This window comes from Atta colombica, unplaced genomic scaffold (genome assembly GCF_001594045.1).
Source record: "Atta colombica isolate Treedump-2 unplaced genomic scaffold, Acol1.0 scaffold89, whole genome shotgun sequence".
In the NCBI taxonomy this organism is placed as follows: Eukaryota; Metazoa; Arthropoda; class Insecta; order Hymenoptera; family Formicidae; genus Atta; species Atta colombica.
This window is the reverse complement of record NW_017259582.1, coordinates 1,199,025-1,202,094: the sequence shown is the minus strand read 5'-3', so window position 1 is coordinate 1,202,094 and position 3,070 is coordinate 1,199,025. Positions and strand designations below refer to the sequence as shown.

The window sequence follows — 3,070 nt, the reverse complement described above, 5'->3', positions numbered from 1 at the left end:
TATATTAGTTTTGTAAGATGTTCTTAAGAAATTCAATAATGTGTAAGTGTAATTTTTAATGATAATATCTTACAAAACTATAATGAAATATATTATTCTATTTAAAAAGATAAAACATTTAAAAAAGTAAATTAGAACACTTTTCTTTAAGTCACATAGATCTCGATAACTTAGGTATTTAAAAAAGATATCAAAGTATATACATTTAAACCAAACATATTATAAATCCAATATTCAATATATATTATTCAATATATATAAGAAAAATTTGTAAAGGAAATATTAAATATTAAATAACATACAAAATCTGACTGTTTATTGTTGTCCATTGATTTTGATATATGACGTTTTTTAGGTGTTAGTGGTGGCATCACTACATATATATCTGTTTCAAAATATTGTTTTTTTTGCAAATATTTTGACATGGCGCTTGGTGTCTTTTTATTTTCCTCACTTGAAGTATATTTAATCTATTAAAATATTAAGATACATTAAATGTCAAAGAGAACATATAAATTAGAAAAATACATATAAATTTATAAATTTTTTCTACAATCAAATTATTAATAAAATTTTACTTCAATAGGAGTTCTTCTAATTCCTGCTGAAACTGAACGTGGATCACCTAGCACTCTTTTTTCAGATAATATTGGTGTACATATGTTATTATCTTCCATAGTTGTTTGTTGCACAACCATTTGATGTTCATTACATTCTTTTTGACTTTCGTTAGCGTAAAATAACAATTTATTTGCATAATTGCCCATGATATTAATGATCACAACTAATTATTATAAAAAGCTCCTGCAAATGAAAATTAAGCATAAATGTAAAATTTCAAGTTAATATATATAATATTTCATAAAGAGGTCATATAATTTTATTAACAAAAAGATTTAAGAGTATTCAATAAACTATAGACATAACATACAATTTCAAGTTATTTAGTCAATAATTATACAGAAACATATGTTAACTTAATTTACACTGAGCATTTTATATGTATTAATTAGTAATTCTATTAAATTATCTTAATTTCAACAATGTATTTAAAGAATGATATAATATTAAATTGATATGTATGCACCAAAATAATTAATTAAATACATGTATTTACACATATTATCAAAATTAAGACAATTCAATAGAAAATTATTAGTTAGTACCCACATCAAATGAAACTAAACTTAGATTAACACGTAGAAACAATTTCTATCCTCGTTCTCAAAAATTGAATTTATTACATTGATTCTGTTAATAATTATTTTTCCTTATGTGTTATATATTTATTATTTAATAAATAAATAATATAGGGCAATAATTATTTCAAATAAGCAGCAATACTTACGTAAATCACAGAACTCTCAAAATGTTAGACAATGTTAGATACACACAAGACGATCATACGTTATCAGAGTAGCGGATTTTAAATCGTTTACTTTCAAAATCAAAACTGACAAACGTTCAAATAGTACCAATTTATAAAACCAAAGATCGGAAATTCCCATATTTTTAAGCCCGGATCTACAACAGATTTTTAAACCTTAAGCCATAAGAAATGGACGAATCGCAATCGATTATTCTCCTCACATTCGATTGTAATAGTCAATTTCTTACAGCTTAAGGCTTAAGGCCTAGCCGCACCATGTTACTTTAATTTTAAACAAGTTTAAAATTCTCTTTTGGTTTTAAAACAAAATAGAGAGAGTTTCAAGTTTCACTTAAAATCAAAGCAATCGATGCCAAGTCTAAAACTATTGTAGATCCAGAACTAAAAGGCGTTACAAACAACCATTACCAGTCTAAACGTTTATTGCGACAACTAATCAGAAGCATAAATAATACCATTAACGCTTCTAATTAATTGTTACGTTTTAACTGGCAATGAGTATTTGCAACGCGTTGTAGAATGCCCTTAAAGCTCCAGAAATAACACGATTTCAACCTATCAGAAACTATATATTCCAGTGTATCTGATTTCTGATAGGTTGAAATCGTGTTTCTATTCGCTATCGCTATTCCTTCGCATTGTGTCTGAGGTTTAACTGCCATTAATTATAATTAGAAGTTTGTTCGCGTCGCATGCTCCAAATTAACCCAAGCACTTGGATCACAGGTAAGATGGCGGTTGAAGCAGTTGTATTCATGTGCTCCAATGTTCAATGACATGAACAGATTATCTAACCTAACCTAACCTAACCTAATCTGAGAGAGCATTCGAATGGATCAAATATGTGCCTCGTTTCGAGTATTTTATATTACTTCGATTATTTGAAAAACGTTTTTATACAAAATAAATGCGTTTTTAATAAATATAAAAGTTATAAATTAAAATGTCAAGGCTTTTTTAAAAAACGAACAAATGTAGTTAATTAATAAAATTCGTATTTTATTACATTCATATAACGCTATAAATTTCAAATGTTTCGACTTATAAAGTCTTCATCAGTAATAATAAAGAAAACGTATTTATGTAACTCCATCCAATATCAATGAACTAACATATGATACATAATAAAAATTATCGCTCTAGGCTAATCTTATTTAATTATTCCTGCGTTAAGATATTGCGGATTAATTATTCTATATAAATTAATGTAAGTGAAAAATAAATTCTCATCAATATTGATTTAAATATAATAAGTTTTTAATCAGAAATTGACTTTATTGATTTAATTGTACAGAATGTATTAACAGAATATAGTAGGATAGTTGAAGAAATTCTCGTTCGGAATGATATTTTATATGAAATTGTTAACTGAGCTGATTCTCGATAACAATCGAAGAAATAATTAAACACAATTTTACAATTATGGATTTAATTATTCTTTCAAACTTATGATTTGATACTTATTTTGATCTGATAATATTTTAACGCAGGAATAACTAAATAAGATTAGTCTAGAACAATAATTTTTATTACGTATCATATATTAGTTCGTTGACATTGGATGGGGTTAATAAATATGTTTTCTTTATTATCACTGATGAAGACTTTGTAAATCGAAACATTTGAAATTTATAGCGTTATATGAATGTAATAAAAGATGAATTTTATTAGTTAACTACA

At 25.5% G+C, this 3,070-nt stretch overlaps 1 protein-coding gene across 1 annotated transcript in view; it reads right to left on the bottom strand.

Moving 5' to 3' along the window:
* Window positions 1–1,728, bottom strand: part of LOC108693197 — a 3,330-nt gene extending 1,602 nt beyond the window's left edge. Inside the window, exons 1-3 of the mRNA XM_018202009.1 lie at window positions 1,349–1,728; window positions 579–804; window positions 303–470 (exon numbers count right to left, since the gene is read on the bottom strand). Of these exons, the coding sequence (XP_018057498.1) occupies window positions 303–470; window positions 579–767 (357 nt within the window). The 5' untranslated portion in view covers window positions 768–804; window positions 1,349–1,728. The remainder of the gene's footprint in view (window positions 1–302; window positions 471–578; window positions 805–1,348) is intronic.
* Between the last annotated feature and the right edge of the window lie 1,342 nt (window positions 1,729–3,070).